The following is a 24384-nucleotide window of genomic DNA, read 5'->3' on the forward strand; positions in this document are numbered from 1 at the left end:
GCTTAAACCTTTATTATACACGCTTTAATAAACTGCTACTAGAATAGCTAGTCTAATAGGTACCTTTAACCTATATAATTTAGAACGCGCTTTATATAATTATAGGTTATAGACTCTAGAGCTCTTACGAATATAGTAAATACAAGTGTATTGTGTATTGTATTTTATATTGTATTGTATTTAAATACATTACATTACATTAGTAAAATACCTATAAATGTATTTCAAGTAAAAAAGACCCTTGTTTTTTTAACTTAGAATTATAAGGCTAATTATAAGGGTTATAAGGGAAAATTTTATATTATTTAAAAGAGTTAAATTAGCTCTTTAAAATGCTCCACTTTTTATTACTATAAGTTATTATCTTAAAAAGTTATAAGCAATTGAAAATTCGCCCCGCTTTACTTACTTTTTATTTTAAGACATAACTTTAAAGCTTAATATCTCGCTTAATATCCACATTTTAAGGTTAGTTTTTAAAGATTTAGAATCACGTGACTTTTAGCTTTATTTTAATATATAATATGCTTATATAAGCATTTATTTCTATTATTAGATATTTTATAGCCTTATAATACATTTATAGGTATTCTTATCTTATAATGTATTGTAATATATTATAATATAATACATTACAATATAGTATAGTAAAAAATACAAAAAATACAATACATTTAAAGGTCTGAAACTTATAGTAGGGTAGAAATAACCTAGAATAAAAGTAAGAGGGTTTTTCTTTCTATATAAAGGGTTTTTCCACTTAAATTACATGTAAAAGTACTAGAATAGCTATAATAGCTCTAGGGTATTTAAATAAATATAACATTAAAATATTATAAGAGTATCTATTAGCTTAAATAGGTATATTAATTATTTAAATAGCTTAAATTTAGTTTAAAATACTATTAAATACTTCTCTCTTTTAAAAGTAACTTAAAGCTTATAAAATACTAAACGTATATTTAGCTTTATAAACTACTTAGCCTTAAAAAAAGACTATAATTTTTTCTTAATTAATAAAAGTAAGTAATAGTTTTACTTTATAACTTTATTTAAGGTATAATAATTAATATAAAATTATTAGCCTTTATTAGGCTTTTTTATAAGTAAAATTAAAGCTATTATTAATAAGAAACTTACGCGAATTTAACTCTTATTTATTAGGTTTATAACTTATTTTTTAATCTTTAATAGGTATTTATATAATATATTATAAAGTAATACTTATAATAACTTAAAGTTAAATTTATTTAAATGCTTCTTTAATTATATATAATAGTTTAATTACCCTTAATATAAAGAAAGTTTATTTACTTTTTCTTAATTAAATAAGTTCTTAAAATTCTATAGCTTATTAAAAAGCTATAATACTTATTTTTACTCTTAATTTACCTTAACTTCTTATATATATAAGACTATTATTATTTTACGTAAGCTTATAATTATAAAGTAATACTTTTTCTTCTTTCTTTAAGCTTATTAAATAAGTTCTATAAATATTAACCTTAATATTATTATTATAGGCTTTTATATTATTTAATTATTAGATCTCTTAATTATTAAATCGCTTATAGCGCCTATTATAAGCTCTCTTTTAACTAATTACACGTATATATTATAGTATATTATTTAAGGTATCTCTAGTATTATATTCTAGGTAAAATCTAGTATTATATAAGCTATTATTAGGGATTTTTAGCCGTTTATATTTATTATAAGTTATATTAAGTAAAAGATTATAAAGTGTAACTCTTATTATATTACTTTACGTTACTTAATCTTTATTATTATACTTATTTATTATTATTACTTTAATAGAATTTACTTAAGGCTTATATATTATATAAACTTTTCGCTTATTATTATATAATAATTATAGCTTATATTTACTTAAGCGTTTATAAACTTTAAGAAGTTAATTAATATAAGAATTAAAAGAGATAATATATTTATCTTTAACTTAATTTTCTTTAACTCTTATTTTTTAAATAAAATACTTTTTATTTTATAATTATTATTATATTATAATACTTTTATTAAGAGACTTATTATAAGAGCGTATTATTTTTTAATTACTTATTATTCTTATTTAAGCTATTAATTATATCTTTTATTATAATACCTTTTATATTAAACGTTTATAGCTATTATACGAGTAAAAGAGTATATTTAATTATATAATACTTTATTAATTTATAATAAATACACTTTCTTTTCTTCTTTTATTAATTAATTATCTTCTTTAAAACCTAATAAACTCTTTTCTTTTAATTACCTTTAAGGTAATCTTAACTTATACTTTTTTTAGGTTTAACTTAAAACCTTATCTTTATTATATTTATTATTAGCGTATCTTTATTTATTAATTATTTTATTTTAAAGGTAATCTCTTTATTTTACTTATTTTAAAACTTCTCTTTTAATTATAAGAACTTAATATTAATAATTATATTATAAAGCTAAGCTATTATTATATTATACTTAAAGTATAATATTTTCTTACTTATAATTTCTTCTTATATACGCTTATTTAAAGCTTATTATAGTTTTATAAGCTTTATAAAACTAGCTTATAGTATCTCTTTAATAAGTATAAGCTTATTCTTAAATTAAACGAAGAATTTTATAAATAACTTATTTTAATACTATTATATTTAATTTAACTTAATAAATGTAATTTTCTTTTAATAAGAGTTTAAATATATAAATAATAGGTATTTTAAAAACTAAAATAAGTTATAGCTCTTTACTTTATTTAATTTAAAAAATAAAGCTACGTAGCTTTTAACTTTATTAAAGAGATTTTAGTAAATAAAAATCTATTAATTATAAGAGCTATTAATAAATTATACGTTTTTAATTAACTTATATATTATAAGCTTCTTTTAAGCTTTAAATATATTCTTATTATTATTAAAAGAGGTTTCTATTAAAATTAGTTTTTATTTTATTAAAGTATTATTATTAATAGGTATTCTTATAATAAGTATAGCTTATATTACCTAGTTTTATAAGTTATATCATTATTTAAAGAGTTAATAGAGTCTTTTAACTTAAGTATATATAATCTTTTATAGTATTATAAAGTTAAATAAAGTGCTTTTACTTAATATAAAAGCGTTAAATATAAGTAAGTTTTATCTTATATTAAATATTACTTTATTAAGGTTATTTATAATAAAGTTTATTCTTTATTAATGTTATAGGCTTAAGCTTATAGCTTAGGCCTAGGCTAGACCCGTTATAGAGGTAGCTTAGACCTAACCCGGATAATCTACGGGCTAGGTAGAGATATAAAGGGGGGTAAGAAGAGGGAAACCTTTCTTTCTCTTTCTTTTTCTTCTTAAGTTTATTCTTACTTTTTAAAGACGTATACTTATAATAATATAATATAACTAGTCCTTAATAAAGAATAAACTTTACTATAAATAACCTTAATAAAGTAATATTTAGTATAAGATAAAACCTACTTATATCTAGCGCTTTTACGCTAGATAAAAGCACTTTATTTAACTTTATAATACTATAAAAGATCGTAAATACCTAGGCTAAAAGACTCTACTAACTCTTTAAATAATACTATAACTTATAGAGCTAGGTAGTATAAGCTATACCTGCTATAAGAATACTTACTAATAATAATACTCTAATAAAATAAAAACTAATTTTAATAGAAACCCCTTTTAATAATAATAAGAATATATTTAAGGCTTAAAAGAAGCTTATAATATATAAGCTAGTTAAAGACGTATAATTTATTAGTAGCTCTTATAATTAATAAGTCTTTATTTACTAGAATCTCTTTAATAAAGTTAAGAGCTATATAGCCCTATTTTTTAAATTAAGTAAGGTAAAGAGCTATAACCCGTTTTAATTTTTAAAATACCTATTATTTATATATTTAAACTCTTACTAAAAGGAAATTACACTTATTAAGCTAAATTAAATGTAATAGCATTAAAATAAGTTATTCGTAGACTTTTTTATTTAGTTTAAGAATAAGCTTACACTTATTAAAGAAATACTATAAGTTAATTTTATAAAGCTTATAAAACTATAATAAGCCTTAAATAAGCGTATATAAAAAGGAATTATAGGTAAGAAAATATTATGCTTTAAGTATAATATAATAATAGCTTAGCTTTATAGTATAGCTATTAATATTAAATCCTTATAATTAAAGAAGAAGTTCTAGAATAAGTAAAATAAAGAGGTTGCCTTTAAAATAAAATAATTAATAAATAAAGATACGTTAATATTAAACGTAGTAAAGATAAGGTTTTAGGTTAGACCTAAAAAGGGCGTAGATTAAAACTACCTTAAGGGCAATTAAAAGAAGAGGGCTTATTAGGTTTTAAAGAAGATAATTAACTAATAGAAGAAGAAAAGAAAGTGTATTTATTATAAATTAATAGGGTATTATATAGCTAAATATACCCTCTTACCTAGAGCATTAGAAGTAGTGTAGTTTTATAGTTTTATAGTTTTTGTAGTTTCGAATATAAAAAATTATATTAAATCTAATAAAATACTTATAGAATTATAAGTTTTACGAATAACTAGCATAAATCTAAAATTATAAGCTTATAATAAAAAAAGTGGGTCCTTACATACTATTATAAGCCTAAAACTTCAAAAACTACATTTTGTAGTTTTTGTAGTGTAGTATAGTGTAGTAAGTTTTTAGAAAACTATATAATCTAGTTTTTAAGCTTACAAAAAGCTAAAGGGACCCACTTTTTTAAATAAGCTGATTGGCTATAATATTAGCTATTTTATGTATTTATTATTATAATTCAAGTATTTTATTAGATTTATTATTAATTATTTAAGCTTTTTTAAAAAATGAAAATGTAGTTTTCTTGTTAATGCTCTGCTCTTACCCACGTAATAGCCGTAAACGTTTAGCGTAAGGGGCGCTATAATAAGAGATATAACTAATAGCTTAAATAAGAATAGCAAGTAATTAAAAAATAATACGCCCTTATAATAAGTCTCTTAATTAAAGCGCTATAACGTAATAATAGTTATAAAATAGAAAGTATTTTATTTAGAAAATAAAAGTTAAAGGAAATTAAGTTAAGAATAAATATATTACCTCTCTTAATTCTTGCGTTAATTAACTTCTTAAAGTTTATAAACGCTTAAGTAAATATAAGCTATAATTATTACGTAATAATAAGCGAAAAGTTTATATAACGTATAAGCCTTAAGTAAGTTTTATTAGAGTAATAATAATAAATACGTATAATAGTAGAGACTAAGTAATATAAAGTAATATAATAAGAGTTATACTCTATAATCTCCTACCTAATATAGTTTATAATAGATATAAACGGCTAGAAATCCCTAGTAGTAGCTTATATAATACTAGGCTTTACCTAAAACGTAATATTAGAGATATTTTAAATAATATACTATAATATATACGTGTAATTAGTTAGGAGAGAGCTTATAATAGGCGCTATAAGTAATCTAATAATTAAGGGATTTAATAATTAGGTAATATAAAACCCTATAATAGTAGTATTAGGGTTAATATTTACGGGACTTATTTAATAGGCTTAAAGGAAAAAGAAGAAGTATTATCTTATAGCTATAAGCTTACGTAAAATAATAATAGTCTTACATGTATAAGAAGCTAAGGTAAATTAAAAGCGGGAATAAGTGCTATAGCTTTTTAATAAGCTATAGAATTTCTAAGACTTATTTAACTAAGAAAAAGCGAATAAACTTCCCTTATATTAAGGGTAGCTAAACTATTATATATAATTAAAAAAGCGTTTAAATAAATTTAACTTTAAGTTATTATAAGTATTACTTTATAATATACTACGTAAATACCTATTAAAGATTAAAAAATAAGTTATAAACCTAATACATAAAAGCTAAATTCGCGTGAGTTTCTTACTAATAGTAGCCTTAATTTTACTTATAAAAAAGCCTAGTAAAGGCTAGTAATTTTATATTAATTATTATACCTTAAATAAAGTTATAAAGTAAAATTATTACCTACTCTTATTAATTAAGGAAATACTATAATTTCTTTTTAAGGCTAGGTAATTTATAAAGCTAAACGTACGTTTAGTATTTTATAGGCTTTAAGTTACTCTAAGAAAGAAGTATTTAATAGCGTTTTAAACTAGGTTTAAGTTATTTAAGTAATTAATATACCTGTTTAAGCTAATAAGCGCTTTTATAACGTTCTAATATTATATTAATAGTGCCTTAAGAAAAATACTAAGGGATTTTATAATAGCTTATTTAAATAATATCTTAATTTACTTAAGTAGCTTATAAAAAGATTATATATAAAAAGTATATAAGGTATTAATAAGACTTTATATAGTAAAGCTATACCTAAATATTAAGAAATACGCTTTTTACGTGTAAAAGGTAAAATATCTTAGGTTTATTATTTACGCGGGTAAAAAGATTCGTTTTAACTTAAAGAAGATAAAGGTAATATATAACTAAGAACTCCTTACGTGTTAAAGAGAGGTTTAGGGATTTTTAAGGTTCGTAAACTTTTATTAGGACTTTATACCGAATTTCTTATCTCTTATAAGCCCGCTCTTAAAGTTACTTAAAAAAAGCGTTTAGTTTAAGTAATTTAAGAAGTATAATATTACCTTTAAGTCTTTAAAAAAAGCATTTATATTATACTTAGTCTTAACTCTTAAAGTAATAGAATTCTATAAAGAAAATAGTTATAAAGGTAAATTACTTAATTAATACTCTTAAGGGATACCTATTATAATTTAATAATAGGGTTTTTTACCTAGTAATATACTACTTTATAAGGCTTATAGCCTTAAAAAGAAATTACACTATTTATAATAAGAAACTCTTAGCTATTATCTCTTACTTAAAAGCCTAGTTAATAGAACTTTAAAGTATTATATAATTATTTATTATTCTTATAAACTATAAAAACCTAAAATACTTTACCTTATTAAAGAAAATATTAAAGAGATAAGTATATTAAGTAAAGATACTTTCTTTATTTAACTTTTACCTTTATTATAAACTTAGAATATAAGCGTAACGCTTTAATATACTCTCTTAAAGAGACTAGAATTAAAATACCTCTTTATTACACTTTAATAGTATTATTTAGCTAATAAATATATTACCTATATTACTAGGTAACCTAGCCTTAACCGCTAATAATAAAGAAAAGGCTAATAGAACTATTAATTTCTTACTAGAAATAAAGATATTTAATAACTATTACCTTTAAAGCTTATAAAACTAAAATTAGCGTAAGAATAAGGTAATAGTATATTAAATTAAAGCTATTTAAAAGAATACTTAAAGGTTTCTTAAAAAAGCGAATACACGAGAATAAATTATAGATTATACTCTCTTTATACACGAAACGCTATTATTTTAAGGCTATACTTAGGCCTTAAAGTAAGAGCTACTTATAATAACACTTATATAACGCGTATATAACTTTTTAATAGTAGGTTACCTTAAAAAAAAGGTACCTTTAAGTTACTTTAATAGAACTATTACTAGAAAGGGATATTTTAAGACGTTACGCGGTTTGTACGTAACTACTACTATTATAGGGGATATAAGAGTAAGTAGCTTTAATAGAGACTTTTATAGTTAATTTTAATTACGAATAAATATTAGTTATAAATCTTAATTAACTTTATAATAGACCTTCTTACTCGTAAAAAGGGGAACGCTAAATACTTAATAGTTATTATAAATTAATTAATTAAGTACGTGTAATTAAAAGCTATAATATTAATAAGAGCTAAGGCGTGCGTAAAACGTTTTAAGTAATATTAATAGTGGTTTTATAAATTCTTAAAATAAATTATTATAAATTATAAGTTAAATTAGCTTAATAAATTTTAAATAACGCTTTATAAACTTATAAAGATAACCTAGCTTCTCTTTATAACGTATTACTTATAAATAAATAATAGTATAAAACGTGCAAATTAAAAGGTATAAGTAATTCTTTAAGTTATAATCTCGTTTAAGTAATTTAATTAAATAAAATATCTTATAGCTTACTAGTTAGCCTTAAATAACTAAAACTTAACTGTAATTAAAATAAGCTTAAATAAAGCTTTACACGAATTTAATATAGCTATAATTTAAGAGCTACCTTATATATAGAAATTAAAGACCTTAATAAAGGGAAGAGTAATAGTATTTATTAATTACTTATAAGAAGAAATAAACCTAGCTTAAGCTATAATTACATTTATCTAATAACGTGCTTAAAACTTAATAAGTAAATAATAGTATTTAATAAAAAAGTTTAAGATTAAAGATAATATCTAATTAAACCTATAAAATATTAAAATAAATTAGCTAAGTAAAAAGCTAAATTAAGTTATAGTAAAATATAAGGTTATAAACGTGCTAATACTACTATAATAAAGCTAAACGTTTTAAGTAATATTTACCTAGTATTTCACGTTAATCTTTTAAAACGTATAGCTTATAACTTACTCTTATTTTAAGAGCTATAAGACTTTAAGTTAAGCTTTAAGTTAACGTAAATAAATAATAAGGTAAGCAACTAGCTAATAAAAGAATTTAAGGTAAAGGAAATTCTTATAATAAAGAATATATTAAGAAGAGGTAAGAAATAAAAAGCTTATATAAAATAGGTAGATTATATATAGCTAATTTAAAAGCTATTAAAAAACGTATAAAAGATAGTAGTATTAAAGCGTTTTAAAAACTAATAAGGGAATATAAGGTAGAATAATAGCCTTATATCGCCTTTATACTACGCTTAAACCACTATAATTATAATAATACTTATATAAAAAAAAAAAAAAAAAGAAAGAGCTTATAATAAGTTAAAATAAAGGTAATAAAAATAATAATATAGTTTAAAAGCCTTAAATCGTATAAGTAAAGGGATTATAAGGGGCTAGTAAATTTTTTTAGATTAATTAATTATAAATATTATAATTAAAGGATATAAAAAAAAAACACCCTATTTAATAGGTAATTAACGTAATTAAAAGAGCTAACACGTAGCTAGCTTAAATATAAGACGTTTACGTAAAGTAGCGTTTAAATTACTAAAAACTAATAGTAATAAAGGGAAATAATTCTTATTAGCTAAGATATAAGATAAAATAAATTATTAGTAAGAAGTAATAGAAACTTTTATTAGAGTAAAAAGAAGTAATACTAAGAGAAAGCTATTAGAGTCTTTAACCTTAAATTAAGCGAATAAAAAGAGGCTTAAATTAAATAGGTTAATAGAATTAATACACTTAATAGGTAAGTAAACCTTTAATAAAGGGTACGCGAACTAAAATTAAGCTAAGAGCTTAAAGTAGTATTAATAGAAGTAAAATTACTAGTATTAGTATTATTAGCGCGTAATAAGAAACCTTAATAAAATTACGTATTATAAGTATAAGAGCTAGTTTTATAAGAGAAAAGGCTATAAAATAAAGCTAAATTAAAGGCATTTTAAAAACGATTAAAGGCCTTTCTCTTATACTTATTCTTACTTTTATTTATTAATAAGAAATTATTAGAATATTAGTTTTAATTAGTATTAAACCCTTTCCTCTTAAAGAAATATTATAGCTTTAAAATAGGCGTAATTAGCTACTTAATTATAAAAAATAAAAGCATATTTAAGTAAGAGATAAAGGTAACTAGCTATTAAGTTATAAAAGGTAAAGGTATAATTAAGCGAGAAATAAGGGTAGCTAATAGTATAGTAAAACTAATAAGAGAAAGATTTTTAATTAAAATAAGCTTATTAGAATTATTAAGAGACTATTTAAAGAGCTAATAGTAAGTAATAAGGTTAAGGAAAACGAAAGAAAATCTTAATAGAGTAGTATTAAAGGCGTAAATAAGATATTAATTATAGCTAATAAAGGATAGGCTAATAAATTTAATTACTCTTTTAAGATAAGCTATTTACATGGTACGTTCTTTATAATTAATACGCTAATTATTAATAAGCTAATTAAGAGCCTAAGTAATACTAGCCTAATTATAATAAAAATTCGTAATTATTACTTAATAGCTATAATCCTAGTAAATAATAACGCTCTTATAATAAATAATAGGTGTAAGAGACGTGCTAAGAATAATAGCCTATTAGGCTATAAATAGTAAGTTTTAGTTAAACTTAATAAGGGAGTTAATTATTTAAATTAAATTAAAATTAACGTAAATATAAGTAAGTATAAACTAGAATTTTTTTATTATAAAGGAGAACTTACGTGAGAACTTAGCTTAAGAAGCCTTAATATTAACGCTCTTTTTAATAGCCTTAATAGTAATATAATTATTATAGGTAATAATACGCTTAACCTTCTTCTATTAACGGTAAAGCTTAGAATTTACTACGTAAATATACGACTCTTAGTTGTATTATTAATAAGCATTATAGTAGAGTTAATAGGCCGTATTAGAATTAGGGGCGTATTTATAATAACTAGTATTTAAAAGTTAATTTTAATACTATATATAAGGGTTAATAAGCTTTTTACTATTAAAAATATTATTCTTATTAAAGTTACCTTTTATAATAAAGTTACTTAAATAGCGCTTAAAGCGTAAGGTAAAAGAGGGTAAGAGAGCGCTAATAATACTAGTTATATTATCGTTTTTCTTTTTTTTAAATTAACGTGAGAATAAAGAGATTAGTTTAAAAGCTTAATAAATAAATTTTATAAGAAAACGCGTGTAATAAGGTTTAAAATCGTTTTAAGAAAAGAGTAAGAATAAAGGGTTATAAAGAATAAGAAAAAGATATTATAAGAGATTTATTTTATACTTAGCTTACCTTACTCTTATAAAGAAATAAAAATAAATAAATATAAGAGGTAAAAAGAGAGTATAACGCGCCTTATATAGCTATTAGCTAGGTATTAAAAGGGCTTAAATAAGTGAAAGGGTATATTATAGGCTTAAGCTAATAGCTTAAGCTTAAGCTAAACCTATTATAAAGGTAGCTTAAACCTAACTTAAATAATTTATAAGCTAGGTAGGAATATAAAGGAAGGTAAGAAGAGGGAAACCTTTCTTTCTCTTTCTCTTTCTTCTTAAGTTTATTCTTACTTTTTAAAGACGTATACTTATAATAGTATAATATAGCTAGTCCTTAACAATTAAGAATTAATTATATTATATTATTATAAGTATATATCTTTAAAAAGTAAGAATAAACTTAAGAAGAAAGAGAAAGAGAAAGAAAGGTTTCCCTTTTCTTACCTCTCTTTATATCCTTACCTAGCCCATAAATTATCCGAGTTAGGTCCAAGCTGCCTCCGTATTAGGTCCGGCCTAGGCCCGAGCTGCTAGCTCGAGCCCATAACAGTAGGTAGCGGGGTCACCCTAACTTAGGTACCTACCTAGGTACCTAGGGTAGTTACCTTTACCACTTGCACCTAGGTAGTAGTTAACTGGTACCAGACGTATTAATTGATGTCAATAGAGGGCTCAAGTGGGCAGTTCCTTGTCGGCTCCGTGGCCGTGGACTCGAGCTGACAACCGAAAACCAGCAGCTGCTAGTTACATTGTGCCTAATCTCGCCCAAAGCTCGATTCCTGGAGTCTTGATGCCTGCGCTGTGCATTCGTCATTTATTAACCCCTAAAGCATCTGGGCTCGTGACCACCTTTGACGTCTCTGCGCGCTCTGGTGCACGTCAACCTCTGCCGCGCGCCGCTCCGGCTCCTCCATTTGCTTCGATTTGGGCTCCTACCTAGTAGTGATTACCACTGCAAACAACACCACTGAGAGTGTCTCTCCATCCCACCCACAATGGTGTCCACGGCTGGGGCCATCGTCATTACCATCGTCGTTGTGCTGACAGTAGCCGTCGGCGGCTGGGTCGTCTTTGCTCGAATGCGCGCAAGCAGGCTGGGCGTATGTACTCACACCCGCATGTTCTGTCTGTCAACGCTAACTGTCGACTCTCTGTTTGCTTCCATGCATAGTTACCGCCGCCTACTCTATCATCGTATTTGCCGTGGAAACGAAACGAAGCTCCCTACGGCCCCCCGCAGCCAGCTCCCGGCGGCGTCGTCGGCTGGTTCAACGATCAGGTTCGCAAGGTCAAGAACAGGAACAATCGTTCCGCGGCCGGTGCATACGAGCGGCCTCTTCAGGGCGGAAGTGGCGGACGTCGAGGCTTTGGCCCTCTCGATCCTGACGAGGCCTGGGATGCGCGTGTAGGCAATGAAGCCGACGGCTACGGTTACTACGAAGAGCAGGAGCTTGGCCGGCATAGCAACACCGAGTATGGTGGCGGCGGCAGCTACAGCATGAATTTGGCCACAAACCCTGGTGCAGGCTACGACGACGAGGAGCGCGGTCGCCAACCAGGTCGTCCTGGCGCCGCCCAGAACAAGAATCCATTCGATGATGATGCTGTCTCAAGTTTGCGTGGTGTCAGCCCCCGACCTATCGATACGGCTGCGGCTCATACTCATAAATCAAGACCAAGTGAACCAGGGAGTGATGGAAGCAGCCCTACTGAGAGAAGGTCTGCTTTTAGGGAGAATGTATAAAATGAAAAGCCACTTGTGTTTGCACGGGGGTGATATGATGATGGCGGCCGAGATTGGGATGGCTCAGGACAAAGAGCAGGAAACAGGAGGGGGTCATGGTGGTTATTTACCGTGTAGGTGAAAACATGCGCATTTACCGGAAGGGTTCACAATCGATATGTTTTAAAGATGCAAGCTGAAGCAGACCGAGGTATCAGGGAATCGGTGTGCTTTTCTTCTTATTTCTTCCTTTCTTTCTTGTTTTGCTGCAAGCTGTATTGTATAGCTCAGGGAGCTTAACACGGTCGGAGTTTGTTTGGCTATAGCTGCGATGATGGCGCTCTCTCTCTCTCTCTCTCTCTGTACACAATTAAGGATTGACTTTGGTACAAGGTTTGCTTGACCGACGTCCCAACCTGTTTTCCGAGCATGTCTTGGTGTTACTTTGTAACGTCTAACACAACATTTGAACCAAGCCATGAAGTCGCCTGTGGAACCACACAACCCTATCTAGGTACCTGCCAAGGGTCCAGATGTCCAGCCCCCCACTCCAATGTCCCCCAAATAACATTGAGCCCAACGTCATGCCGAGCCAATGCCCCTCCACCCCACGTCGAGGAGCGTGAAAAGACAAGCACCACACCCATCACCTTGTTCTTTGGTTGCAAAAGCATCAGCCCTCAAACGTAGGGATTCTCAACAACCCAACTGGTGTCGCGGAAACCATGGCAGATCTCGAACTTCAAGCTGTCCACGATGAGATGGTGGCCATTGCCTACGAAGCTGGCCGCATGATTCTCCGTGCCAACCCGGCTGACCTCGACACTGGTACCAAGCTGAACTGTATGTCTGGGAGAAAGGAGGTCTAGACTCTCAGGCTTCAAGAACCACATCACCGAGTGCTGTCGTATTTGGAACTATAATCACTAACTGCAGACTTCTTTGGTCAGCCGTCGACATTGTCACCGAGGCCGACCAGGCTGTCGAGAAGATGGTGTCGAGCAGACTGGCTGCGTCATTCCCATCCGTGTCCTTCATGGGCGAGGAGACGTATAAGCCTGGCATGAAACTTGGACCGGAACCTACCTTTGTCGTTGATCCCATCGACGGTACGTTCGATCCGCCGTAGTCGCTCCTCTCATCCTTTCAAGCCTACCAATGCTCAATACTCAATACTCACAGGCACCACCAATTTCGTGCACTCCTTCCCAAACGCCTGCATCTCCCTCGGTCTCGCCGTCCAACGCTCTCCCGCGGTAGGTGTCATCTACAACCCGTGGCAGGACCTCCTATTCACGGCCATCAAAGGCAAAGGCGCCTACATGACCCGCAATAAGGGCACGGCTCCTCAAAAGCTGCCCCTGGCCAAATCTCCTCGCCCTCTCCGAGGCCTGGGGACATCCCTGATCGCAGTTGAATGGGGCTCCGACCGAGAGGGATCCAACTTTGAGCTCAAGACGGACGTCTTCAAGAAACTGGCCGCTAGTAGGGAAACGGGTGGCTCCATGGTACATTCGCTTCGATCTCTGGGATCCGCCGCTCTTAACATTGCTGCCGTGGCTGCTGGCCAGATAGACGCCTACTGGGAAGGTGGATGCTGGGCCTGGGATGTCTGCGCCGGCTGGTGTCTTCTAGCTGAAGCTGGGGGGAGGATGGTTAGCGGAAATCCAGGCAACTGGGATCCTGAGCTGGAGTCGAGGGTGTATTTGGCCGTGAGAGGCGCCCCGGCGGGCCAGAAGGAACTGGTGGAGGAGTTTTGGAAGGTTATTGGTGACAGAAAAATGGAATACTCTGTTTAATCTTATGACTTTGATGTTGGAAAACTAGTCGCACAGTTACAGTTTCATAGAATGAGATACAAAAATAACAGTATAGACGCCTGGATGAACAGACATGAACCGTAGATTTTACTCAGACCCTGTCTACACTGAGGAGTAATGTGGGATATGATGAGATTTTAGTTTAAACTCTACGTATATCAAAACTTCTTCCATGCATCATGCATGCCAATGAGTTTCCTCACGAGCTGTGTGGCGTGGCATGGGGACAATGCTTAAAATTATTCCATCTAATTCACTTATTCCATTCTCTGGGATAATGATGCGAAATTCAGCCTTCCCACCATTTCCCAAGAAACCGTTTTCTGAGACGTCCCCTTCGTTTTCCACTTCGTCTCCCTGGTCTCATCACCAACTTTCCCAAAATCTACCATCACGGCCCAGCACTAAACTTGCTCCTCGCTCTCAACGCAGCACCGTACTTCCAGAGCAAAAACGGCGCCGGCCACCCAATAACAATGGAGATGATGGCTAGCAAGGTGCCGCCCATCCCATACCCTAGATTCTTATACATTGTCGGCGCAAACAGCGGGAACCCGAAGCCGGCCAGGCTACGAAGCACGGTGATGGCGCCCACGGCACTGGCGGCGTACCGGGTATACGAGTCGACAATGTATCCCTGGACGCACTGAAATCCGATGATGGAGCCGAAGCCAAACACGGCAGCGCCAACGTTGGGCCCTATCCAGTGCGTGGGCGCCTCGGCCGTCCACGCGTAGATGGAGATGCCGATGGGGACGAGCAGCGCGCCCGGAATCATCATGGGGACGCGGAACTCTGGCCGCCCTGGTCCTCCGTCGGGCACATGGCGACGCTTGAGGGCTGCGTAGACGCGGTCCTGCAACGGGGCGCAGACCTGGGTCCCCAGGAAGAAGCCGACGCCGACGGAGATGTAGTTGAGGCCGATGATGCCTGGGGTCTCGCCGTACTTGGTCGCGAACAGGGTCGGGAAGGTCGAGAAGATCAGGTATATCATGCCGTACAGGAACATGAGATACAGCGAGAGGACCTGGATAATGGGCTGGGTGGCCAGCAGCCTGAACGGCCGCGTAAATGCATTCGCCAGGGTTTGGAGCAAGGTCCGGTCTGGATGGTCAAACTCGGTGTGCAGCTTCGTGTTGCCAGTCTCCTTGATGAGACGCAGCTTCTTGCGGTGCAGCAGCACGGGAGCATACGTCTCCTGGAGGAAGAACAGGCCAAAGACCTGGATGATACCGCAGGCAATTGTGGTGCTGTAAAACACCCAGCGCCACGTCGTGCGCTCTGCAATCCATCCGCCCGCCACAGGACCAACGGCCGGCCCAAGAAGCGGCATGAGAGAGTAGATGCTGATGGCTCGGCCTCTCTCCTCGGCCGTGAACAAGTCACTCAGGACGCCGCCGCCGATTGCCAGCGGTGCTGAGCCGCCTATGCCGGCGAGGAATCGAAAGGCAATCATCTGGCCTTCTGTCTTGGCAAGGGCGCAGCCCAGGTTGAACAGGAGAAAAGCAATGTTGGAGCTCTGGATGACGACGACTCGGCCGTACAGCTCGGACAGAGGACCCCAGCCCAGAGGACCGAGTGCGTACGCCGCAACAAAGATGGACAGGACCAGCGCGCGCTCCAGCTGGCTCTCAATGTTGAGTTCCTTGCCAATGGCTTCGAGGTCGGGGGCTACCATTGACGAGGCAACGGGCGATATGAGCGTGAAGGAGGACACTGTTTGGGGTTCAGCACGAGAGACGTGGATGGTGTTGATTCTCGAATCGTGGGCGTTTCGCCTTTTCTCAACTCACCGCACATGACAGCCGCCCACTTCCTCTTGTGCTGCCACATCTTTGGATTTTGCGCGTCGTCTGGCCCATCCCACGACACCAGGTTCGGGTCTTTGAGCTCGTCATTCTCCCCAGCACGGGCATGGGCATTGTCTCCGTCCTTGCTGCTTCCGCGCTCCAAATCCCGCTGGTTCTGGATCCCGTCTCTCACTTCTGAAACCACCGTCGTGAGCGAACGTCTTGATCTCGCCGACCCGACTCTTGATAATGAACGTCTTTCGCCCTCAGTTTCATGGTCCGAAGAACCATCATCCGAGTCCGCCAAGACAGCAGGCCGTTCGTGCTTTTCATCGTCAAACATGTCTGGAGTGTCCGGAGAGCTGTTTCCCGTGGCCAAAGAGGCTTGTTTTCCCGCCAATTCTCTGGTGTTTTCTCGCGTCATGGATGCCATGGATTTCTATCCGACGACACTCATAACACTCCAGCATGGCCAACTACAGTCTCCGGCAAAGGTATATTTTGCCCCCTCTCCCGCCACCAAGTATACACTAATATACTATTGTATATTAATGTATAGAGCGGCACGGCGACTCGCTTGGTCGAATAGGGCCTTGGACTGCCACTGCACAATGACACTCAACTGGCTGCCTATCCCGAATACACAAGAGAGGCTATTCGGAACAACAAGGATGGAAAACAGTAGAATCCATCTGAACTCGGGGACAGGGCGGAAAAGAGTCAGGTTCACCCACCCCTCGAGTAGGAGCTACCTAACAAACAGCACCGTCTCACGTCGTAGCAATGGGGACGCTGTACAGATTCCTGCAACGTGACTACTTTCCTTTGTCGGGACTTCTACCCTTGAATCCCGCCCGACTTCCGCACGGGTGCCGAACCGGCGCCGCTCCCACGCGCCCCTGTGGCGGACTATACCTCTCTGACCGAAGCAAAGGCATCTTGCAGGGGAAAGGGTAAAAGAAAATCGGACCCTATGCCCCAGTCCATGGACAAAGATCGCCGACAAAGAGGAAGGAAATTCCCAAGTTTGCATGTCCTCATTTTGCATCCGGCCGAGTTTGGCGGGGCGTATGGAGCCGGACTTGGCTCGACCTGGCCGCAATTGCTCGGGGCGCTCACGCTCCATTACGCCCTGATTTTGGTCTAGCGGCCCCGCTGCCGCAGCCCATAGTACGTTTTAGGTATAAAGGCCTGGTCTAAGTACCAATACGGAATAGCTCTCAATTAATCTAGCTGTAATATTGAATTTTTAATAACGCTATGCCAGGCGGGCTTTAAATCGTTTAAAAACGTGATTTCCGGTGTTCTTAATAAATGTGTACATAATGAAGCCGGATTTTCTGATTATTCCGACTACCAAGAGGTCTCCTACATCTATCCGGCCACATCTGTCGGCTGTGATGGCGGTTTTATGTTCACCGCACCTACCAATACCTTTATACCTGAAATGTACCTGTTAGCCTAGCAATAGGCGTGAGCGCCCCGAGCAAAATAAGGTGAGCGCCCCGAGCAATTGGCACCTGGCCAAGCCTAGGCATAGCGACCCAGTGTTTTTGCGACGGAAAAAGTCCGTGGGGAATTTTCGGGGATACGTTGTGTGCACGGAGCAGTATAGGAGTTGTTGTGTTAAAAAAGTCGGCGTGTTGCTGCCGTGGGGAAACATCCCCTGTCCATGGGCAGTACGGCGAAATATCGGCCGAAACCACACAGTACCGGCTGGTTGGCGATTCCAAGGGTGTCTTATGATCTTATCCCACTGCGTTTTTATCAAGCTCTGCAAGCACATACTCACCATAACATTGACTTGGCCCGAAGAAACAAAGTGTATGCTGATGTCTTGTACTTCCCGCAACTTATTCATGTCGAATAACAGGCCCGTATCATAAGTGACCTTTATCTGCGATACATTCCAAACCTATTAAGCCCACAACGCCCAAACATTGAGATACAAAACATGAACACATCAAGTCCCCCTCCAGTTGACCCCTGTTTATGCCTCTGTAGTCTCCTTAGTATCGACCTTTTTGGCTGCAGGTTCCTCGCCAGCAGCAGCATCCTCCTCCCGAGCTCGCTTTCCGTTGGATTCCTTTTCCTCGGGAGCACTCCTATAGCACGTTAGCATATGCCGTTCTCGGAAACAATGCAATAAATCAGATGAGACGAGAATCTTACTCAGAGTACGTGGCGTCCTTGACCTGTTCATTATCCCGGCGGCCGCCGTCTCTACCGCCTCGGCCAAACCCACCGCGGCCACGGCCGCCGCGACCTCCCCGACCGCGTCCACCGCGTCCATCTCGGAAGCCATTCTTCTGATCGTGCTCACGCCTCTTCTTCCAATCATCCTGATCGCGGCCGCCCTTTTTTCCTGGTCGCGCTTTGCCATCCTTGCCTTCATAAAACTTCCTAGGCCCGTTGGAGCTCGGTTCGATCTTACCCTGGCGAATCAGATCGCTCTTCTCGTCGCAGTAAGCCTTCTTCGTCATCATTTTCAACTCGTGTCCCTTCCAGGTAGGTTTCGGCTCGGTAGCGAGGAACTTCTTGGCAGCGTCTTCATCCACAAACGTAACGAAGACGGAGCCCTTAAACAGGTTCTCGTTGGTCCGGCGTAGCTTCAGGCCCTTGACCTCGCCAAATTGGGCAAAGAAACTCTCCAAATCAAACTGCGTATCTGGGCTTTCGTCGCCGAAGCCCTTGACGTAGACGGTAGCGGCCTCGCCCTTGGCCTTGCCCTCGGGCATAGGCTTGTAGGGCGTCTTGCGCTTGACCACTTCAGCCCCCTCCTCGCCCGAGACTTCAAGGAATTTGCTGTCGCGCAGGGCGGCGACGACGGCGCTGTAGGGCTGGAATGTGCGCATGCGTTTGAAGGAGTGAATTTTAGTGATGGGTATGGGCTTGTTTTCGGAGCCGCCGCAAGTTTCCCACATGAATTTGTCCTGGGGGAAGTTCCAGTCTCCAAAGTAGAACTCAACCTAGGTTCGGGTTAGGCTGGATTCTTCCAGATGTAAACAACATTGGCTGGGGAAGACAAAGGCCAAAAGGGATTGCCGACAATGTTCTCACCTGCTTGCGAATAGCTTCGGGGTCATCTGTCACCTCCCGAACACTAGGGTCAAATTTGTTGTTCTTCTTGACGTCCTTGTAGTTCGTCTGCGCAGTCGTCTTTATCATAGAGGTATCCTCATCAGCAGCAGCGGAAGTCTCCTGCTGCTGCTCGACGGGAGGGGCCTCGGCGGAAGGGGCCTCGACGGGCTTGGTAGTGGCATCGACCTCGCTCATTTTGTCGGCACGAGAAGATATCCTCCGACTATGGTTGTCCCGACAAAGAATGCGACAGTGTGCTCCAACTTTAGGGGTCCTGCAGAATAATAAAAAGGCATGAGCGTCAGTCGCATTCATGCTCAGTGGTGGGGTCTAGGGCAGCGCGAAAAGCGAAAGAGTCATAATTGCGGAAGTGCAGGTCCGGCGTTGGCAGCATATGAGCCAATTCATCTTACCTTGTTGCGACAAGTATGCCTCGAGGGAAAAAGAAAACCGTAGACGAGAGCGTTGCGATGGAGGGGGATGGCAGTGTTTCTGGAGGTAGCTCGACTGAATTGTATCCACGGGGAAAAAAAAAATGGCGATTCTGCCGTTGCGCAAAAAGCTTGGGAAACCCGTGTCCCTGCGAAACTTGACTCACCGCCTACACAGTGCAGACCGGGTACATAAAGGAGGACACACAACTTGTACCACCGGAGACAGAGCGGTCCTTTCACTCACACTGACCTATGGCATTCCACATCAAAACCAATTTACCCTGTGATTGCATCTCCTTTACTTTCCTTGCTGTATTTCTGTATTTGCATCGCCAACCCTGCATTCTCTGGCAACAGCACAAGTGATGGCCATGGCCTACCAGCCACTCGGCAATCGGCGCTAGTCAAACAAGCTCCAAAGACCCAAAGAGAGAAGGAAGAGAGGGGAGGGGGGAGGACGCATTGATGAGGGAGCTAGCACCTCGACGTTTTCCCATCCCTATGACATAAGCTTCCCGCCGGCACCAAACACCAAAATAAGCTTTCGATCCCATGTGAAAACGCAAGCTTTGCCATCTTCATATCTCGTCCGTTGTCTTGCCGCCTGTCCTTCTTTCCTTTGTTCAATTCAATTGACCTTATTATCGACCGGTCGTGGCCAACATGCACCAGTAGTGACACTTCTAGCCTCCAACCTCTACCCGTAGTCCATCGAGTGATCGGTTTTTGCAGTTCTGCCGAGCTGATTGACTTCGCAATGAAACGGCTCGGCAACCTCACCAAGGGTTTGCCGGCTCTCAACCCGTCACTGAGAGCTGGTTCCCGCCCTGTCGGTCCATCATTGCACAAGAAATTTCAGCATGGTTTCTCTACTGTGTCGAAAAGGACCACCGCTATTGGTGCAAGCTTACCTGCCACCATTGTAGCTGGAACTTTATTTATCTGGTGGCTCTATCCGACAGATGAATTTGCAAAGCTGTCTCCTCCACGTCCAAGGAGGAGACGGCACTATTACGATGATGAAGAGGTGGATGAACAGGAAGACCAGGACGAAGATGAGTATGACGACCAGCCTGAGACGGCCTGGGACAGCTTCGCGAAGCGCATCGAAAACATCGCCATCGTCACCGAGACAGAATGGTCCGCCTTCTCCGAAAGAGTTGCGGACATGATCATTCCAGACTGGTCAAAACTGGTCCCCGGATACTTGCGGAAACTTCAGAGGGAGCTTTCCATGGCCCCAGGGTCTCTTGCCGATGAGATCTGGGAGGACGCCCACGATCCCGCCATCAATCCCGAAATTGCATACACGGCTCAGGTTCGGGTATCCTCGCAATTATGTGACGATGAGAAAGAGTTTCTAGCGAGGCGGAAACGTGTCATAAAAGTTGCTCTGGCCAAGTACCTCGGGCTTGATGAACATGAAATCCATCCTGATGATATACCCACTATTGCCATGTGTGGATCAGGGGGTGGACTGCGTGCTCTTGTGGCTGGCACTGGCTCACTCATTGCTGCTGATGAAGACGGTCTTTTTGACTGTGTCACTTACACGGCCGGTGTCAGCGGTTCGTGTTGGCTACAAACCTTGCTCAACTCATCCATAACCGGCGGCAACCTCAAAAAGCTCTTGGAGCATTTGAAAAACAGAACATCTGTTCATATTGCCTACCCACCAGTCGCCTTTCAGTCTCTAGTTTCGATGCCCACCAGCAAATATCTCTTGAGTGGTCTCGTGGAGAAGCTTAGGGGTGACTCCAAGGCCGACTTTGGTCTGGTCGATGTTTACGGTTTACTACTGGGAGCACGATTTTTGGTACCCAAGGGCGAGCTGGGGGTCAACGAAAAGGACTTCAAGTTATCTAATCAGCGCGACGCCATCAAATTCGGGGATCGCCCACTGCCCATTTACACGGTTGTTCGACACGAGATTCCTCAAACTGAAAAGACGAATCGTGGGCCGACGGAAAGGGAAAAGAAAATAGCCAAGGAAGAATCATGGTTCCAATGGTATGAAATCACGCCCTACGAATTCTTTTGTGAAGAGTTTGGGGCTGGCATTCCCACCTGGGCCATGGGACGCAAGTTCAACAACGGCAAAGACGTACCGTCGGAAAATAGATTCCACTTGCCTGAAATTCGAGTGCCTCTGTTAATGGGTATTTTTGGGAGTGCTTTTTGCGCAACTCTCAGTCACTACTACAAGGAAATTAAGCCTCTGGTCCTGAGCATATCTGGATTAAGCGGGGTTGACCAGTTTGTGTCTGGCCGTGATAACGACCTGAGCAAAGTTCATCCCATTGAACCAGCCAGCATCCCTAACTTTGCCTACCAAATGCATGGCAAGCTGCCGGACACCACACCGAAAAGTATATATGAGCAAGAGCACATCCAACTCATGGATGCTGGCATGTCTAACAACCTGCCCATCTATCCACTCCTCCGCCCCGGCCGAGACGTCGACATTCTCATCGCATTTGACGCCTCCGCGGACATAAAAACAGATAACTGGCTCTCCGTAGCGGATGGTTATGCTCGTCAACGTGGTATTAAAGGTTGGCCGCTAGGCATTGGATGGCCAAAAGCTGGCGAATCAGTCGAAGAAACCACCATGCAACTCGTCGAAGCAGAGGCATCCTCATCTCAGGAGGCAGCACGGCGCGTCAAACAAGCTAAGCAGGATCAAGAGTCACTTCGCCAGACTGCCGGCTCCATCGCGGAAGATCCTCAAGCTGACGACAGAGAAGCTAAATACAGCCCTGGAAACGAGGAAGCCGGTGACTTGGGCTACTGCACCGTCTGGGTCGGTACCACGCAAGAACGGTCTCCGCATCCTCCGCCGCCGGCTAAAGCAATTAACGATACCAATAAGTGGCAGCTAACAGAACCGGATGCCGGTCTAGCTGTAGTATACGTCCCCTTTCTCGCTAACAAGAAGGGGCCCGATATTTCTCCTGGAACAACAGACTTTTTGAGCACTTGGAACTTTGTATATACACCTAATCAAATCGATAGCGTGGTGGATCTCGCGAGAGCAAATTATAACGAGGGAAGGAATCAAATCCGGTCTACTGTTCGGGCAGTCTATGAGCGGAAGAAGTTGCTTCGCGAACGCGCCGAGAAGAAACGTGTTCAAGGACTCGAAATCTTGAGTACCTAGGTAGCTAATACTCTGTGACTATTTGTCGGTTGAATGGATGCACGCAATGGAGTCCACGGGTTGTTGAAATAGAACTGTCTTGTCGCAGGCACCAATGCCTCGGTTATATATTATTTGAAACACGCCCCCAAGGAACGAGTTTTGGCCAATTGTTCTACAATGTATCGTTAATGTACAGTGGCGTGTTTTTATCCCCAGAACATCCTTATTCTTTACAAGTGCCATCCCCCTTCTCCCAAACACCGGGCTTCCACCCCCAATGCGAGACTTAAATGATTTCACCAACATCAATATGCGGCGCTTTCCAGGGCTTGGCACCCTCTTCCATCATGTCGCTCGGGACGCGGACCTTGTTCCCTGGGCTATACAGGTACCATGCCTTGAGCGCGTTCATGGAAGCCTTGCGTCTAGCAATATCCAAACTGGGACCAGCGCCTTCTCCCAGCTTCTCTTTGCCGCTGTAGATGCCGACCACATAAACCGGTGTCCTCGACAATCGACCGGTTTCGCTCTCCAGTCGAGCAACGGGAGACTCAAAACCTTCCCGCGCACAGAGCATGGCCAATTCCCGCGTGGGGAGTTGGAACTGGAACAGCACAGAAGGATCAAAGTGTCTCGACAGAATATGAGATGTGACAAAGGACTTGGCAGCTTCCCGACCACAGTGGGCATAGATAGATCCCACAACAGCCTGGACAAAAGATGCAAATGCCTCATTCTGCAGACTGTCCACGCCCTGCCGGCCAGCAATCTCCGGCTTGCTCAGCGCATCCCCGAAAACGTCATCCAAAACGACACGGCTGCTCATGCCGCGTCTGTACGAGCTACCTTTTTCCACCTCGGAGCGGACATACCCCCATCGCCTGTTGACCAGCTGCTCCCCATCGGCCCTCCACTGAAGCAATCCCGCATCGACCTCCTCCCCTGGGGCGGCAGCGGCCTCAACACCCCATCTCCGTGCGACCTGCTGCAGCGATTCTTGCCCAGAAAACGCCCTCAACGCTTCGTACAAGATAGCCATCGGCAAGCGAGGCCACTTGCATACGAGATACTCGAGCACATGGTAATTTATAATGGTGCTTCCCAGGAACGCCAAATTCGCATTATTAAAGCTGCCATTGGCATCGGCCGAGGGCGTAATCAGCGCCCGCGCGAGAGTCTGTAGCGGAATCTTGGCAGAGAGTGCCAGTCGAGCATGTAAGGCGGCAAGCTTGGCCGACTCGAGACTTCGTTGGTGAGGAGGTGAAGGGGCGGCGCGGGTGGTGTGTTCGGCGGCGGCTGCGTCGTCCGCGAGGTTTTCGGGCGCAATGGCAGCAAATGATTGGCATCGCAGAGATCGGAGGAATGGCTGCCTACCGGCGATGGCCATCGTGGCAGACGAGGAAGCTCCTGAGCGAGCTCGCAGCAGCTGCTTGCTGCTCCATTGTGATACTCGTAACCTCTTCATTTGGGAACGCGGCGGAGGAGAAGGACAAAAAAAAGGAAGGGGACTGCAAAAGTACAAAACAAAGTGATTGAAAAAAAAAGAATTCTGCCCCTTCCTCCAATCCAAAGTCGTGCAGCCGAAATAATAGACGCCGTCGGTAAGTGG

The 24384-nt window shown here is 38.5% G+C and overlaps 6 protein-coding genes across 7 annotated transcripts; 3 read left to right on the forward strand and 3 right to left on the reverse strand.

Annotated features, from left to right (window-relative positions):
- The first annotated feature begins 11464 nt into the window (after positions 1 to 11464).
- J3458_020452 (uncharacterized protein) lies at positions 11465 to 12997 on the forward strand. The gene is made up of 2 exons (XM_007814936.2): positions 11465 to 11885; positions 11957 to 12997. Exons 1-2 carry the CDS (start codon positions 11781 to 11783, stop codon positions 12527 to 12529), a joined length of 678 nt encoding a protein of 225 aa, XP_007813127.1. The 5' UTR covers positions 11465 to 11780; the 3' UTR covers positions 12530 to 12997.
- A 143-nt stretch (positions 12998 to 13140) lies between these two features.
- On the forward strand, positions 13141 to 14408 carry J3458_020453 (uncharacterized protein). Of its 2 annotated transcripts, XM_007814935.2 has the most exons (3): positions 13141 to 13351; positions 13459 to 13617; positions 13691 to 14408. In XM_007814935.2, exons 1-3 carry the CDS (start codon positions 13234 to 13236, stop codon positions 14305 to 14307), a joined length of 894 nt encoding a protein of 297 aa, XP_007813126.1. In that variant the 5' UTR covers positions 13141 to 13233; the 3' UTR covers positions 14308 to 14408. The 2 variants fall into 2 exon arrangements, with proteins under 2 accessions (XP_007813126.1, XP_065972673.1); XM_066122048.1 differs by having other exon boundaries at positions 13141 to 13617.
- Positions 14409 to 14451: 43 nt separating this feature from the next.
- Positions 14452 to 17100, reverse strand: J3458_020454 (uncharacterized protein). Its single transcript, XM_007814934.2, has 2 exons — positions 16122 to 17100; positions 14452 to 16044 (listed from the first exon to the last, which is right to left on the reverse strand). The coding sequence occupies exons 1-2, from the start codon at positions 16549 to 16551 to the stop codon at positions 14720 to 14722; spliced, it is 1755 nt and encodes a 584-aa protein (XP_007813125.2). The 5' UTR covers positions 16552 to 17100; the 3' UTR covers positions 14452 to 14719.
- Positions 17101 to 18108: 1008 nt separating this feature from the next.
- J3458_020455 (uncharacterized protein) lies at positions 18109 to 19394 on the reverse strand (the record flags this gene model as incomplete). Its single annotated transcript, XM_007814933.2, has 3 exons — positions 18109 to 18223; positions 18291 to 19087; positions 19179 to 19394. 3 exons carry the CDS (start codon positions 19392 to 19394, stop codon positions 18109 to 18111), a joined length of 1128 nt encoding a protein of 375 aa, XP_007813124.2.
- Positions 19395 to 20390: 996 nt separating this feature from the next.
- J3458_020456 (uncharacterized protein) lies at positions 20391 to 22793 on the forward strand (the record flags this gene model as incomplete). The annotated part of the gene is made up of 1 exon (XM_007814932.2): positions 20391 to 22793. The coding sequence occupies one exon, from the start codon at positions 20391 to 20393 to the stop codon at positions 22791 to 22793; it is 2403 nt and encodes an 800-aa protein (XP_007813123.2).
- Positions 22794 to 23061: 268 nt separating this feature from the next.
- mrpl3_2 (mitochondrial 54S ribosomal protein mL44) lies at positions 23062 to 24162 on the reverse strand (the record flags this gene model as incomplete). Its single annotated transcript, XM_007814931.2, has 1 exon — positions 23062 to 24162. One exon carries the CDS (start codon positions 24160 to 24162, stop codon positions 23062 to 23064), a length of 1101 nt encoding a protein of 366 aa, XP_007813122.2.
- Positions 24163 to 24384: the final 222 nt, after the last annotated feature.

The sequence above is a fragment of the Metarhizium acridum genome (genome assembly GCF_019434415.1).
Source record: "Metarhizium acridum strain ARSEF 324 chromosome Unknown scaffold_574, whole genome shotgun sequence".
NCBI lineage: Eukaryota > Fungi > Ascomycota > Sordariomycetes > Hypocreales > Clavicipitaceae > Metarhizium > Metarhizium acridum.

Excerpts from the sequence above, each read along its gene's own strand:
- J3458_020452 (XM_007814936.2), top strand. The coding sequence starts at position 11,781 with ATGGTGTCCACGGCTGGGGCCATCGTCATTACCATCGTCGTTGTGCTG. Across the intron at positions 11,886-11,956 it reads TGCGCGCAAGCAGGCTGGGC|TTACCGCCGCCTACTCTATC; the intron begins GTATGTACTCAC and ends TTCCATGCATAG.
- J3458_020453 (XM_007814935.2), top strand. The coding sequence starts at position 13,234 with ATGGCAGATCTCGAACTTCAAGCTGTCCACGATGAGATGGTGGCCATT. Across the intron at positions 13,352-13,458 it reads CACTGGTACCAAGCTGAACT|CCGTCGACATTGTCACCGAG; the intron begins GTATGTCTGGGA and ends TTCTTTGGTCAG. Across the intron at positions 13,618-13,690 it reads TGTCGTTGATCCCATCGACG|GCACCACCAATTTCGTGCAC; the intron begins GTACGTTCGATC and ends CAATACTCACAG.
- J3458_020454 (XM_007814934.2), bottom strand. The coding sequence starts at position 16,551 with ATGGCATCCATGACGCGAGAAAACACCAGAGAATTGGCGGGAAAACAA. Across the intron at positions 16,045-16,121 it reads GTGGGCGGCTGTCATGTGCG|TGTCCTCCTTCACGCTCATA; the intron begins GTGAGTTGAGAA and ends AACCCCAAACAG.